Consider the following 13,926-nt stretch of genomic DNA (forward strand, 5'->3'; position numbering starts at 1 on the left):
GTTGGAACAGATGAGCAACTGTGTGGTCACTGAAAAAAGGAACATCCATCCATCCATCCATCCATCCATCCATCCATCCATCCATCCATCCATCCATCCATCCATCCATCCATCCATCCATCCATCCATCCATCCATCCATCCATCCATCCATCCATCCATCCATCCATCCATCCATCCATCCATCCATCCATCCATCCATCCATCCATCCATCCATCCATCCATCCATCCATCCATCCATCCATCCATCCATCCATCCATCCATCCATCCATCCATCCATCCATCCATCCATCCATCCATCCCAGGGGTGCTGGAGCCTATCTCAGCTGTCATAGGGCGAGAGGCGGGGTACACCTTGGACAGATTACCAGTCTTTTGCAGGGCTAACACACAGAGACAGACCACCATTCACACTCACATTTGCTTCTATGGGCAATTTAGATGAATCAATTAACCTATCCCCAAAAACTGCATGTTTTTGGACGGTGGGAGGAAGCCGGAGTACCCCGAGGGAACCCACACAAACACGGAGAGAACATGCAAACTCCACACAGAAAGACCCCGGCCTGATGGTGGAATTGAACTCGGGATCTTCTTGCTGTGCGGCAACAGTGCTAACCACCGTGCAAACGTGCTGCAAAACAAAGACTTTTTATACTTTAAATGTTTGAAACCCAGCGGGCAGGAGGTCAGAAGATCAGCAATATATCTCGAAGCTGTATTATCACATCAAAAGTAAGCAATACAATTTTAAAGTCAGCTCCACAATGATCTGGGATCTATAGTGAAGTGACTTTAAAACCACTCAGATGTTTTCTCTCCTGCATGGAATTGCTTATGAGTTTCTACATCTGAGCCGTAGTGAGGCTTTGCTGCATAATGCACAAGAGCACTCCAGTGATGTAACAAAGATTAAATGAATGTATGAATTGCTATTTTTAAATTGTAGCAAGTACATTATTTTTTTACAACAGATTTTTGAACCACTTTTTTCTTCAGGGGAAATATGACTGGACAAAAAGTTAAAGGTCCAGACTGAGGTGTTTTTCAAAGATAGGGGTAGGGAGGACCCCGATGGGAGAAATGTGATAGGGAAATAGCCCTTGTTAGCTTAGAAGTCAAAACTTTGATATAATGGTTATGTTAGAAGTAATGTGGTAATAATACACTTAAAACGAATAGAAATGAGAAAGATGACCTGATAAGAATGACGTCATCTAACTCGCGTCATCAGCCCTGGAGATGTTTATGTTCAGTCAAAGATGAGTCATCCACGTTGAACTCACACAGGAGTTTTCCTCCAGAGAGCATCACTCCTGTTCATGTGGTGCATTAGGAACACTAACTTATTGATGAGGCTCCAGTCACAGGATCATCAGGAGCTCCCTGTATTCAGCAGACAGCCTGTTTCCCCGCCATCTTTTCACAGCGCTGACACAATGCCCTCTGAAATGAGCTCCTGCCAGTGGAAACAGACGTCATGAATCTGTTCCAGTACAGCCCAGAGGACGATAAGCAAGTTGTTAAAATAAAAACAATAACGGGAAAGAAAAGGCTGTAAAAACAGCTTTTATCATTACCAGCCTCTGGTAGCAGATCAGCTAAAGCTCTCCATCCATCATCCCATTAGAGGGGGGGGAGTGTCCCCAGATTTTGAAGAACAAATTAGATTGCTGCTTGATATGTAATGGATAATTGCATTTAGCAGCGTTTTTAATGGTATCAGTTACATGCTGAAGAAGCAGGTGGAGAGCTGCAGAATTCACTGCTCCAGCCGTTTTAGTATTTTACCAACCAAAGTACACATTAAGTCCATTATGCACAAGAAGGAAAGTGACAAACAAAGGTTTAAGCGCTGGTTTAATCAGCCAACATTAAACCTAATTTAAACATGGGAAAAGAATATTGTTTGTCCACTTAGAGTCAAGCACACTATCTGTACAGGCAGCACTGATCCTTACCTTTTAAGTCACGTGTCTCCGATCCATCCATCCATCCATCCGCTTATCCTTATCAGGGTCGCAGGGGGCGCTGGAGCCTATCCCAGCTGTCATAGGGTGAGAGGCGGGGTACACCCTGGACAGGTCGCCAGGTGTACACAACACAACACACAGGGACAGACAACCATTCGCACTCACATTCACTCACACATTCACACCTAGTAGCAATTTGGATGATCCAATTAACCTGTCCCACAAGATGCATGTCTTTGGACGGTGGGAGGAAGCCGGAACCCGGAGAGAACCAACGCAAACACGGGGAGAACATGCAAACTCCACACAGAAAGACCCCGGCCTGATGCTGTGCGGCAACAGTGCTAACCACCGTGCCACCGTGTCTCCGCTTTGCATAAAAATTATACCGTCCAAAGTACAGTCCTGCATTGGGACTGGGATCCCATAGTACTCAAATCTCACAGGAGCAGTCGGTTTCAAGCACGAGTGGACGGCTAAAAATAGACAAAGTGTGCCACGAGCTGTTTTATTAAGTTGTGATTTTCATCAAGTTTGAATGTATTTCTTTGAAATGTGGCTCAGGATTTTCTTCTGTTTTAAAGCTGCTATTATTCACAATAATATGATATTTCCATGTTTGTTTGCACACGTATTTGCACTTTTGATTGATTGTCGGCCTCAGTGTATTTGCATTGTATCTTGCAAGGCTGAAACTACCCTGTAATTTCCCAAAATTAGAATATTCCTGAAACTCCAGAATTTTGTTCTAAGCTGATATTTTTGTTTTTGTGATGAACAAAACTTGATGAAAAAATTGCATTTGCTTCATTTTTTGATTTAAAATTTCATGGTAAAATATTTTCCATATTTTGCAGTATTGTTAAATTGAACTGTATACTACTCAGACATACTCACTAGTTGTCTTTTGCCATATGAGGGCTGAAATGTGGGCCTTTTTCTTTAAACCATCCAATGCTCATTTTTTCACTCTATGTGTCCCAAATTACAGATCACAATTCATGTTGATAATGAAAAAAATCAGTGAAAATTTCAGGCTTTATCTTTAAAAGTGCTCGAGTTACTCAAGTTCACACCTGAAACTTGGTCGATGGATGAGTTTTCTAAAGAATATATGTTGAAAACTTGCTAAATTTCACAGCACTCCGTATATATGTTCAAACTTTGGATCACAAATTACAGCAGAAAATATTATAAAGATTTGCCGACTCGAGATGGAATGACTTTAGAGTCCTTTAATCGCAGCAGCTGTTTCTGAGCTAGGAGGTCTGGGATTTGTGCCCTTTGACCTCTGTATAGCCACCACTGTCATAACTCTTAAAGCCTTCAGGTTACGTAAAGCTCTGGAAAGAGTGCTGAAGGCAGCACTTGGTAGCACTTACAAAGACATTAGTAGTCCATGGTGACCTACTGGTAACATAAACTGTGCTTTGAGATTGCTCATGCTTTTGTCTTCTGTTGAAAACATCTGAGCTCGTTTGTTTCAGACTAAACTAGAGAACAACTGTCTCCCACATTTGATAATGGCCCTCTCCTCCTCAAAGAAAGCCGAATTTCCATTAGCCCTTTTTGAAAACATTCCCATCCAGGTAGTTATGCACCACTTTAGCTTATCCAGAGACCATATACAGTCAAAGCTAACCACAGTTACAAAAACACACACACGGTAAGCAGCTTTGGCTTTGTGCTCCACACACGGCCAAGAAGGATACCAAATGAACTTGCTTTCCCACTGAGATTAGTGCAAATGCTCAAAGAATTAAAGCTTACCATCTCTAAGCTCCAAGCACGCACACACACACATATACTAGAACAGCAATTCCAATAATGCTTGTCAAGTAACAATAGGACTGGATTGGCTCCAAAATAGTACTCATGCAAATAAAAGAGCAGCTTGACTTGTCCTTAGTGGCACTTCTGAGAAAAAGCAGAAGATTAGTATATTAATGATTCCCTCAAAACGCCCAGTGATATATTTATTTCTTCCTGATATATGATATATTTTATGACCTGAAAGGCTTACAGAGGGAATACCGTCATCCTGAGTTAACGTTAAGGTAAGAATGCTATTCTTTTGCAAGTCAGTCCCAGTTTCTTCTGAGGGCAAATGCCTGTAGGTGCTTTATGTAAATTCCTTCCACAATTATGCTTCCATACTCGTACGTTTACACACATGTGTTCTACATGTCAGGTAGCATTTTGCTGCTCTTACTGTAAATGGCATCCCACGCGACCCTGCCGTGCATTTGAGCGCACGTCTTTATATTCTCGGGAAATATTCTGACGAAATCTTTCAGAATTATGATTACCTCCCTCTCATGTCTTTCGTGCCCTCGAGGAAGACAATCTAGTTTCAACAAAACAAAATCAAATCTGTGAAGTCTCACTGTGAGATTATATCGCCTGAGTCTACAAGAAAATACCTGCAGTAGTTCAGTGGAAGTCTGTCTTGTGCAATCAAGGATGCGTGATTGATATGCTGTTCTAATAATATAAACAAGCAGATTTCACAGTTCCTGATTACTTGTTTTTCTTTAATGCAAAACATAACATGCTGAAGCATGCTTTTCATTTGTACACTGAAATCTTTGCGGTGGCTAAGGTATTTGCAGCTGTAACCAAGTATTAAAAATTATTCTTTAAAATATAGTTTAAGAAATTCTCTCATTTACTTTTTGCCAACACTTAGAAGAAAGGACTGGTGCCCCTCATGTCTCCTTGATTGAGAAGGAGAAGAAGAAGAAGAAGCAGAAGCAGAAGAAGAAGCAGAAGAAGAAGAAGAAGCAGAAGAAGAAGCAGAAGAAGAAGAAGCAGAAGCAGAAGCAGAAGAAGAAGAAGCAGAAGCAGAAGAAGAAGCAGAAGAAGAAGAAGCAGAAGAAGAAGAAGCAGAAGAAGAAGCAGGAGAAGAAGAAGAAGCAGAAGCAGAAGAAGAAGAAGAAGAAGCAGAAGAAGAAGAAGCAGAAGCAGAAGAAGAAGCAGAAGAAGAAGCAGAAGAAGAAGAAGCAGAAGAAGAAGCAGAAGAAGAAGAAGAAGCAGAAGAAGAAGAAGCAGAAGAAGAAGCAGAAGAAGAAGAAGAAGAAGCAGAAGAAGAAGCAGAAGCAGAAGAAGAAGAAGAAGAAGCAGAAGCAGAAGAAGAAGAAGCAGAAGCAGAAGAAGAAGCAGAAGAAGAAGAAGAAGAAGAAGCAGAAGAAGAAGCAGAAGAAGAAGAAGCAGAAGAAGAAGAAGAAGAAGAAGCAGAAGAAGAAGAAGAAGCAGAAGAAGAAGAAGAAGCAGAAGGAGAAGCAGAAGAAGAAGCAGAAGAAGAAGAGTGCAAAAATGGCTTCCCTGGCTTAATCCAAAGGGAATATAATCCAATAAGTATATAATAGGTATAGAAGGTGGATTATACATCCTTATATGATTATTCTGTGCACATTTTTCTTCTTCAGTTTTCGTCCTGATTCATTCTTTCACCCAATAAGGCTGTGCCCTTTTTGAAGATATCATTGGTTTGGGCAACCATTTTTCTCCTCCTGACCTGACATGCAGCTGTTAGTCATCCAAATCACACCTGTCGGCAGATGTTAATTATTGCACGACAGACCACTCTCTGCTCAAGATAGATGCCTGAAACATCTTGCCCAGGAGGTGCCTAGGAAGCAAGCCTAATCAAATGCCTGAAACACTTTAGTTGGCTCCTTTCGAGGAGGAGTCAACGGGTCTATTTCGAGTCCTACCTGGATGACTGAACATCTCACCCTATCTCTAAGGCTGAGCCCAGGAACCCTTCAGAGAAAGCTCAAGATGTCATTCTTTCGATCATTACCCAGAGTTCATAACCATCGATAAGGGTAGGCACGTAGAAAGACCAATAAAACGAGGAAAAAGTTAAAAACTTTGCTTTTATACTCAGCTTTCTCTTCATCATAATGGACCAGTACAACATCTGCATCACTGTAGATCAGGGGTGCCCTATCCCAAGCTGTGTCCCAAAACGTCGGCTGCATCCTTCAGAGGACCTGGCCTTCGCGGTCTACGTGGGCCGGGTCCTTCAAAGACCGAGAAGGCCGGAAGTGCGAGGCTGTGAATTGGGACGGTCTAGCCTTAAGATTTGCGTCACCGCTGTCTCGGTGGAGTTTAATAAACTCGGCCATCTGCTCCCTGCTATCTAAAATATAACAGGACACTGACGTAAATTCTCAACCGTCTCACACTTCTGTTTAACGTTTATTCAGCTGTGTGAAAATCCCAGAGGAATCCACCCGATTGATTAATAAAGTTTTATTTAATCTAATAACTTTGATCTCAGCCAAACCGATTTACTCCAGAACAAATAAAACACCGAAAAAGGGTAAAAAAATTACATTTTTAAGTTATCCGAGTGACTTATATATCATGTTTAACTTGAGTAGCGAAAGAGCGGGGTCTGAAAACGATGAAGCCGGGAGTCCGCTGCTCTCGCCGGCTTGAGTGACCATTGAACCCCCCGGCTTGCTATCGAGCGGGTGGGTAACAGACGTCTCCGAAAACGTCGGCACACTTTTGCAAATATGCGATGTCTTGATAAACTGAGCAGATATTTGAAATTTACACAGCTACTTTCTCGCCTGAAAATATGTTAAAAGTTTATTTTGTGACCCAGAAAGATTAATAAGAGTAATTTTAAAACTCAGTAGCGGCCGCCATTGTTGGCAGCTGAAATTTGGCTGGGCCGCGCTATGAATTCTGGGATATGGTGGGCCATGAAGGACACACCCAACCCATCCTTCAAATTCGGGGAAATGAAGGACGCATTTGTCGGCCGCATTTGAAGGAGTTGACGAAGTGGGACAGCCTTCGTCGCCTGGCTGTGACATAATCGGCCTTCAAATGCGGCCTCCGAAGGATGCAGCCGACGTTTTGGGACACAGAGCCAGTCCTTGAGAGCAAGATGCATCCCTACTCCAACACAGTGAATCACATGGTTTGATTACCTCGTCAGCATGCCATCAAGTTTGGCAAAGGCCTGATAACAAGCCATTCATTTGATTCAGGTGTGTCGGAACAAGGATGCATCTAAAAGCTGCAGGACGGTAGCTGTCGAGGACCGGGATTGGGCACCTCTGCTGTAGATACTGCAGGAATCTGTCTGTCAATCTCCAACTTTTCGTTTTTGGTTACAAATTAAATGCGTTTATATCCTACATTTAATTTTTAGCTTATATACTTACTTCACTATGTAGATGAAGTGGTTCAGCTAGCTATAATTGAGGAAAGACTGTGGCTGAGCTTGCAGCTAGGGAGCCCCCTAGTGGATGTTACATAAAGAAATTACATTACAATACAATTACTTGGATTCTCTGTCAGACCCACCTATTGCTCATCACATTTAAATTCACATCTGAAAACACTTCAGACTTCACTAATGCATGATACCACAGGGCTACATCCATCTTTTATTTACAGTCTACAAGTCTTTATGCTCTGCTGACTTTAGCTTTATATTCAGTGCACAGACATCATACAAATATAAATATTCTCATCTGAGTCTAGGCAAACTGATACTTCCAGAAATATATGTATGCAGCCATATCTTGAAGAGTATAATATAAATGGGCTAAACATTGATAGGGGTGTGGAACTAAAACAGGTATAATTTAATCTGTTTCCAAAAATAATGTGATTTGTCCCAGTGCCTTTTTTTAGATAATTAAAAACCTAAGTTATGAAAATAGCTTCTGTCAACAGCTTCCATCTGACCCCCTTCCGCCAAAACTGCTAGGATGTAGAGGATTTTCTAATTTCATGCTCTTGTTCCCATCTTAGGGAATTTAACTAAAACCTCTCAAGGAAGCAAACAACTTAGCAGAACCGACTTAACGTTTATTTAACCTCAGTTGCTCAGTGAATAAAACTAAGACGGAAGTGAAATTCAAAACTGGGCAAAAACGAGCGAAAAGAGCAACTAGTGTGCACGAAAAGTGCTAAAAACCACCGGCAAACTTTGCCTGATCCCCAGGAGTAAATCAAAAAGACACAGCGGATTAGTATGTTGGTGCAAAGCTCCAATTGACCTAGAAGTGTGTGCGTTCATCACAACAAAATTGGGAAGCAAATTCATGTGTGCATTTTGTGAACGTGTGTGTGCTCTTTGTGTAAGACTGATTAAGCTCCAATCATATCAGTGCACCTAATCCCTTTATATAGATCCTCACCCAGACTGACTGCTCAACATCCATCCCAGTCAAGCTCCTCACAGTGAAGTCCCTGCAACAGGATGCACAACATATACATTTAGGATAAAAATAGAGCTTTGAGCAAGGGCAGGCAAGTGGGATGTTGACAGGAGGTATAAAGAGTGACTGGAAAAAAAAACTGGAAGATGGAGCAGGTGCGTGGGATATGAAAAGTTTAGCCAAAAAAGAAAAAGGCAAGATGGAGAACTGCCAGTGCCTTCAAGAAGCCACCGCCCAATGGGTGACATTAAGCCCTAATCAGCTGCTGACACGCAAACACACACGTAGATATACGCACAGAAAACAGATTGTGTTTTCACATCAGGACATCATATTCATCCTGGCAAATGGTTTTGCCAGGTGCAGTGGGTTGGCAGAATTTAAGTTTATTTTATTTGTTTTCCTTTTTTCCACCAAAAAACACACATACCTCTTATCTCCCTTAAACAGATGTGCATGTTCCAGTTTCTTCATGACAAACTCATATACCCTGGCAGTGACATGTTTCACTGGGAGCATTTGTGTGTGCTTGAGAGAGAGTGACGGGGAGCGAGAGAGAGACGGCGAGCATGACTGTGCACGATTGCAGCAGCTCTCATTTCACGACAGAGCTCTCACCAAAGCCTTTTATGCAGACCCCTTTACAAAGCCCCTTCATCCACACATACACACACATTCATCAAAAACCTTGTATTCCATTTTCCAAGACTGCAGCTCCCTTCACGTCTTGATTGCACCTTCACAGCTCGGACCGTCTGGCTCTCTCACATATAAACAGCCACAAACTCCAAGAAAGCACTTGAATCAAACAAACCAGCAATCAGGAACACATTTCCATGCCTTTTATTCTGTCCCTGCACTTTGCTTCTCATTGATCTTTTTCTGTATTCATCTACAAATGATGAATAGAAATAAACACAAAAGCGGGACCGAACAAGATGCAAATGGGGTCTTTGAATTAATATTTCGAAAAAAGTTATGGGGATTTTTTTATTCTTTAATAAAAACTTAGCTCAGGTAAGGAAATGTGTGTTTGGTTGTGTATTTCATTGCTGTAACAATGTTTCTTTGATATAAATCTTTTACCATTGGAAAGTGGTACTGCATTTGTAAGAAAAATACAATTGTGGGTTGAGCTGCATAGTTGAATATGTAAGATGCCTGTGAAAAACTTGCCAAATCTTCTCTGTCAATGCCAAACAGGTTATTCTGATACTGACTGTTGTTTTGAGCTTCTGGTACCCCTGGAGCTAACAATCAGGTGCCTGACTGGTACCTGATTAACAGTACCTGCTACAGCGGTGTCTGCTCCAAGCATGCCATGTTTGACTGATCTGGATAGGGCTTGTGCACAGAGAAACTTCAAGTATTTGTTCTGCAAAACCAAGTTGTAGCGTCATTTGGAGTGAGCCATAGTACATCACCAAATTGAAGGCCAGTTTCCATACAACAGAGGATGTCAGAGGCAGACCGCAAGGTGGTTGTTCTGAGAAGATAATGCCACAATGTATTAACTTAATAAAAATCTGTTTGTCTTGAATTTAAAAAAATCTCTCTACCATCTATTACAGATGTTTAATTCAAATAATATTAAAATGTAGATGAAATTCTCTAAAAATGAATTATCAGTTTTATATACCTGCAAAATTCCCCACATATGTCAGTTTTATTCAGCATTAATAAATTAGCAGAGTAAACTAGAAATTGTTTCAAAGTAAGTTTAGTTAACTCCCAGTGTAACATTATGGGGGCTGTGCCTCTATTATGTTATTTATGCCCTTTTGTATTGAAGCTGTTCTGGATTCAGGTTACAAAATGTATTTACTGTTAGCTAGCTAACGTTAGCTAATGTTAGCATGCTAACCGACTAACTATCAGGTCTAGGTTAGCTATTTTGTTGATAAGAAGCAGAGCCTGCGCATGTTGTATCGCAACAGTTTGTTGATTTTCTCTGGGGGGCTTTTCTATATACTTTTATTAACCCGTTTACTTGACATAACAGACCGTCCAGCAGAAGCTATTTTCAGAGAAGTTGGAACTTAACCTCAGCAAGGTAATGTTAGCTAAATTTTGCAAGGTATAAATTGCTAATCCTAGCTAAAATTTATATAACAGCTTTCTAATCTAAGAATAATCTAATTTACATGTGTTTAGTTTTTAAATACTAATAAATTAATGTTTCTTGCCACCTATTATTTGTGTCAAAATCATTTAATTAAAGACATGACCACAGGCAGTATGGATTGCTTGGCTTATTAAAGCTGCACAAAAAGAGATGTGTTTGTGTCTGAAATAATTTTTAGGTCAGTGAATAACCAACCCAAAACCCCTGTGGCAAAAGGATTCTTTTTTAGCTACTGGTTGAATTTATTTGTCTTTGAACAGAGTGTAGTCTTAGAGGTGATGCAAGATCAAGGTGTGAAGGTGAAAGATATTTGATCTGGGTGGTGGGAAACACAGAATTTGGCTTAGAAGAGGAGAACTGAGTCAGAGGTAGATGAAAAGGGCACACAATCAAACAATGCACATATTTACACAATGTGCCCTTTATATTGAAGACAACAATAGAGCAGGGCCTGGAGATACAGGATTAAAAGACCTGGGATGATAAAGAGTGCTCGGAGCTCAGCCTTTGAGGGATTATTTCTGCCAATGGTTTTGCCCTGATAAGTCCACTCCAAGCTCTCTAGTAATGGCTCTAAATTGGTTGTATTTGCTTCTGTTTTTAGCCTTGAGTCAGGCCTATGATTTGCCTTTACTATTTCAGGTTATATAGTGTGTTTTACATAGACATGATATATCCTATGTCTCAGAGTAATTAAGATTTTCATCAGCAATTTCATTTTGTAACATATCAGTCAAATAGTGTGCTAATTTCCACACCCCAGCCAAAGCTTAATTGCTATAACAATCAGTCCCACACCAAAGGATATTCTGTTTACAATGAATTGAAAAAATGATCAAATCTTTGATGAAATATTTGACAGACAGCAATTAATTCAGCAATTTAATCAGTTATTTGCTTGAAATGGAATTCACGTCACAGTCCCTTATGTGTAAACTACACAACAAAATGCCATCAGCTGCACTCAACAAGCTGTGGAAATTAAACAACCAGCTGAATAGATGTGTGTCAGTAAAGGGAGACAAAGATGCTGCAGATATATATATATAGATATAATGACAGTTTCCGATGGAGTAACTGTTTATAGAAAGATTCGGGGGTTCCCCTCTTTAACCCTTTGGGCACATCCTGTGTGATGGATGACTGAATGCTTCCTTTTGACAGCCACACAGATGGCCCTTCTTACAAAATATATATGTTCAGACTGTTCAGTCATATACCCCTCTGAAATCTACAGGAAATAGTGCAAGGATATGTTTGGGGGTTTTCCCCGAATGCGGATGCAAAAGAAAAAACGAGGTACTAATATTTTTCAAATGTGTTGTAGTCCGTTTTTTAAGTGGGTTTTATGTTCTCAAGCATGGAATTGTGCTTACGTGCATAGTCACCCTCACAAAGACCCATTTCCCAGCTGTCAATTACTACTTTGCTTTTCTACATTTCATATTATAATAGGGGTTTTTTTTGCATTTTGGATTGCTGGTTATACGAAACAGACAATTTAAAGGTTCTAAAATATTAAACATGTTGCCGTTATCATATCTTTAAAACAGCAGTGATGAAATTGATCAGTATTTGGAGCATTCGACACATTAGCGTTGCTTACTTTAGTCTTCTTTATATGCTCCATTTTGTCCCTTTTGGTTTTACATATTTTCATTCATGATTTATTCCAGCATAGTAACATCATTCTGATTAAGTGAACATTTGAGAGCAGCAGAGCTGGCTGTGTTATCGTTTCAGATTATATTCTTATGTTTTCAGTGTTCAACTACTTCTTTTCCCACCATCCTCCTCAGATCTAAAGGAAAGCCCTGAGTTATGTAAGAATGGACTGATTTATAACCTAGTTTCTCGCTACATATTTTCATATGCAGCATAACTCATTTATTCTGTTTATTTTGTTCTGTTCTAGTTTCCCTACTGATGATTAGGACTGCAGATAATATACTTATTTAATGAATCTTGTTCATTCCTAAGGGTGATTGTCATTACAGGGGAAGAGTCCTTACATTTTTCTTTTGTTGTCTTTGTGTACTTTATGTGTTCCTTCAGCATTGTGTTTGTGGTTTGCAGACTATCATGGAGAACAGAAAGAGGGCAGCAGCTTCTTCCAACTCTCCAAGTTTGGTTTTCTGGTCCTCGTCGTTCCCACGGCAACCAGCCAGGGTCCTAATTGTGGAGGCGCTGCCGCCCCGATGGTCAGAGACCCGCACGGTTCTTTGCGATGCACTGGACAACTTCTTGTCTCTGGCCTCTAGTCTGGATGGGCCCTGTAGGATACCTCTACTGAGCCTGTATGCCGTCAGCAGGCAGCGGGAATGTCTATTGCCACTTGTGGTAAGATGGATAAAAGTGTAATATTCCTGAAAGCAGTGCAAAACACATTATTTCTCTCCTATAATTGCTTTTTCTTTCATACATAAATATCAGCCCTTTTCCTGCTTTGCATTCTGTCACCCATATTATCTCCCATTTTTATCCATTTTTCATTCCCTGTCATCTTTTTTGTTTTAGCAAGTTCGTGGTAACTTCGCCAGGCTGCATTCCTGCGTTGAAGAGCTGAGGTCTATTCCAAGTGAAGGTTGTATCAGAGGAGCAGCCGCGGGAGCTGATCTGCTGCGACAGGCAGTGCTGGACAGTCTGCAGCAGTTTAAACAGTACATCAGACACACCAGCGCTGGCAGCAACATCTCTGTGGAGGTGAGAAGCGACACTTCACAGCAAGAAATGAATTTCTATGTAAAACTGCACATTCGTACAAGTCACAGGGACTGGGTAGCGAGCTCCTCTCAGAGTCCACTCTTACCATTGACTTAGGAATCAGCCCCACAGTACAAAGCAGAGAGCAACTATCCTGATCAGCTTCCAAAGAAACGCACATGTGTGAAAGCTCTGTCTTTATAGTGAAAGAAGACACAAACACCGTACACACTTCTGTAACTTTTAGTGCAGGGGTGTCAAACTCAAATACACAGTGGGCCAAAATTCAAAACTGGAACAAAGTCGCGGGCTAACATTAATATTTATTGAAAAAAAAAATCTTCCTCCAGATATAAGAATGAATCTTTTCTTATGTACTCAAACACATTTTGCTGGAATATGGAACAAGCAAAGCTTAATACTAAACAATATATATATTAGCTGTATAATACCAGTAGGTCAGCTCTAATAGTAATTTGGTATGGCTTCGCGGGCCAAATGTAATTAGGCTGTGGGCCAAATTTGGCCCATGGGCCAGAGTTTGACGCCTATGTTTTAGTGAATAATTTAACTTTGGTTTTCATTTACAGTTGGCAAACAGCTTTTAGAAAGGGTGTCACACACAGCCTGTTTAACTTTGCTGATGGTTAGTGGAGTAATAAACACATATAAAGCCTCTAACTATCTGCACAAAGAGTTTAAAAGTCTCTTTCATCACTATTTTCTAAGAAATTGCTTTGTAGGTTTGTAAATACTGATCGATTATACTGAACACACACTGCTTGAGAGCCAGTTAGATGTGTGGTATAAGAGTACCCTGGTAACTGTTACAGTAAATACAAAGCATTAAACCATAATCTTGTTTCTTGTCCTCAATTTTCACTTTGTAGCACAGACCTCTGAGTCTAAACAGTTCTAAATGGCAACAGA

General features: G+C 40.6%; 2 protein-coding genes across 3 annotated transcripts in view; one reads left to right on the forward strand and one right to left on the reverse strand.

Moving 5' to 3' along the window:
* The window catches only part of LOC146521660 (uncharacterized), a 188,497-nt gene that overhangs the window by 114,731 nt on the left and 59,840 nt on the right, over positions 1–13,926 (reverse strand). The window lies entirely within an intron of this gene.
* m1ap (meiosis 1 associated protein) overlaps positions 9,800–13,926 on the forward strand; it is a 76,829-nt gene continuing 72,702 nt past the window's right edge. The window contains exons 1-3 of one of the 2 annotated variants that reach the window (XM_085155440.1): positions 9,800–10,221; positions 12,370–12,633; positions 12,811–12,996. In XM_085155440.1, the coding sequence (XP_085011566.1) occupies positions 12,376–12,633; positions 12,811–12,996 (444 nt within the window). In that variant the 5' untranslated portion in view covers positions 9,800–10,221; positions 12,370–12,375. The remainder of the gene's footprint in view (positions 10,222–12,369; positions 12,634–12,810; positions 12,997–13,926) is intronic. The other variant, XM_085155439.1, reaches the window with a different exon arrangement.

This window comes from Neolamprologus multifasciatus, chromosome 3, assembly GCF_963576455.1.
Source record: "Neolamprologus multifasciatus chromosome 3, fNeoMul1.2, whole genome shotgun sequence".
Lineage (NCBI taxonomy): Eukaryota > Metazoa > Chordata > Actinopteri > Cichliformes > Cichlidae > Neolamprologus > Neolamprologus multifasciatus.